This window comes from Arachis ipaensis, chromosome B05 (genome assembly GCF_000816755.2).
Source record: "Arachis ipaensis cultivar K30076 chromosome B05, Araip1.1, whole genome shotgun sequence".
Classification (NCBI taxonomy): Eukaryota; Viridiplantae; Streptophyta; class Magnoliopsida; order Fabales; family Fabaceae; genus Arachis; species Arachis ipaensis.
In genome coordinates this window covers 138,150,444-138,152,830 of record NC_029789.2, presented here as the reverse complement: position 1 = coordinate 138,152,830, position 2,387 = coordinate 138,150,444, and the positions used below count along the sequence as shown (strand labels likewise).

General features: G+C 26.1%; 1 protein-coding gene across 3 annotated transcripts in view; it reads left to right on the top strand.

Moving 5' to 3' along the window:
* Positions 1 to 2,094, top strand: part of LOC107644404 (transcription factor bHLH68) — a 4,580-nt gene extending 2,486 nt beyond the window's left edge. Inside the window, exons 5-10 of one of the 3 annotated variants that reach the window (XM_016348245.2) lie at positions 163 to 228; positions 476 to 535; positions 791 to 838; positions 1,108 to 1,155; positions 1,473 to 1,643; positions 1,696 to 2,077. In XM_016348245.2, coding sequence (XP_016203731.1) covers positions 163 to 228; positions 476 to 535; positions 791 to 838; positions 1,108 to 1,155; positions 1,473 to 1,607 — 357 coding nt within the window. In that variant the 3' untranslated portion in view covers positions 1,608 to 1,643; positions 1,696 to 2,077. Of the gene's footprint in view, positions 1 to 162; positions 229 to 475; positions 536 to 790; positions 839 to 1,107; positions 1,156 to 1,472; positions 1,644 to 1,695 lie in introns of those variants that run through there. The other 2 variants (XM_021102963.1, XM_021102962.1) reach the window with 2 other exon arrangements.

Below are 2,387 nucleotides of genomic sequence, written 5' to 3'. Positions count from 1 at the left end.
TTGAAAAATTGAAAAAATGTATCAAAAACATTCTTATTATCTCTACATGTTTTCTTTAACTATGAATACAGGTTATGAAAACTCAAACGATGCTTTATTATATGACTATGGAGGATTTAAATTTTATGGTGTGTGGTATTTATATTTTACTTTTTTTTGCAGACTGACACAGCCTCAGTGTTGTTAGAAGCTATTGGGTATATCAGATTCCTTCAGAGTCAAATTGAGGTCATTTATGTTCCTTCAATACTACATATTTGTACCATACATACACATTCCTTTACTAATAATCAGTTTTCCCAAACAACTATGATGATATATATGTATGTGTGTGTGTATATAGCACGCTATTAAAGGTTCACTTTACTTTTTTTTTTCAACAACACACCCTTTATTATTTATTATTTATTGAAGTTCTAAAACTATGTTAAATTATTTATTTTGTATTCAAAAAATTCCTTGGATATTATTTCAGGCCCTTAGTTTACCATACTTGAGCAATGGATCAGGGAACACAAGGCATCAACAACATTCTGTAAGAATATTATATATTAATTTATGATAAATCCATTTCTGGTTAATTAGTTAATTTAGCATTAAGTACAATTAACATTTCTGATGAAAGCAATTATGAAGAATAATATCACACACTCTCTAGCTCTGAGCCTAGCTTGTTGATTCTTTTTGTCTTGCAAGTGCATGTGTGAGAATGTACATTAATTAATTAGAAATTGATAAGTAATTATGTGGTAGTAATTGAGTGATGATTGTAATTATCTAATGTTATTAGGTTCATCAGGGAGAGAAAAATTGTTTATTCCCTGAAGACCCCGGTCAGGTATGCTTTTTACATTGGATCCATTAAATCTTTTAAGGGTTTTGGTGATTTTGAATTTAGAAATTTTAAAGAATTTACCTTACATTATATTATTAAATAAAGAAAAGCATATAAATAAAGAGAAATATTGTATTATCAAAAGCGAGCTTTATCTGATGTAATATTATTTTAATTAAACTAATGTCTTGCTTTAGTACTTTACTAATTGCAAAAAGTTGAACATGGTTTATTAGATTCTGATTTTAATTTGTTTTACTTTTTGGTTATAGCTGCTGCATGAAAACTGCTTGAAGAGGAAAGCACCTACTAGTGAACAGGTATGATTATTGCCCTCTTCAACTTTAATATTTTAATTTTTTTTTTAGTTTTCTTTCATAATTTTACAATGAGAGTTTCTGTTTCATAACCCTCTTCTACTATTTCAGACCCCTTTTGTAGTATATTTTTTTTATTTTAAATTAATATATTATATTTATATTTTTTAAAATTTATACACATAAATTATTAAAATTTATTTATTAAAAATAATTTAATATTTATACTAATCAATTGATGATAACAAAAATATTAAAAATTACTGGTCCGTTAGATTTTCCTTACCCTAATTTTATTGCCTCGCATATTATCTAATTAGGATTCTCAAGAAGAGACTAAGAAGGACCTAAGGAGTAGAGGGTTGTGTTTGGTTCCGGTTTCATGCACACTTCAAGTTGGAAGTGACAATGGTGCTGATTATTGGGCTCCAGCCCTTGGTGGCGGTTTTCGGTAGATCAAGTTTAATTAATTATAATTAATTAATTAATTATATTAATTAATTAACTTAATTAAACATTCAAATTTTACTATTTATTATAATTAGTTATATCAAATATATATAACTAATATATATATGTTTGTACATGCATGGCATCATCACACATAAAAGTAAAATTCATGAACATGATATAACATCATGAGCAGTCAATCTGCTAAGGAAAACAAACTAAGGCTGATTGCTCATGATGCTATACTTCATAAATCCTGAATAATAATAAAACAAAATGTGTGTGCTTGCTTGCTGTGACAAATTAAATTATTAATGTATTTTGCAAGCCCTTGGAGTGCTTTATTTAAATTCATGGAAATCATGATCATGCTCTTATATTTATTTTGTTAGCTTAATTAATTAAGATGCTGGTACAATATGCAATATATTTCAATGTATATGCAAATATTTGTATTATTAATCATTTCATGCTACTCCTTTTCTAGCGCCATTATTTGAAACGTTCATTATTATCTTCATTCTCACTTATATATATCGGTAATGTTAGAGAAATTAAAAAAAAAAAAAAGGTTAGAACTTATTTTATTATTTAGTATTTATTAATTATTATAATAATTAATAAATTTTAAATTAATTAAGATAAATTCTAATTATTTTTAGCTAATTTTCTTTTACCAAACGTTTTATATCTCATTAGATTTATCTTGCTAGCCAGGACACTATATTACTATTTTCATATAAACAATTTGTTCAATTCCATTGTTGGATCCTTTATAAATTCAC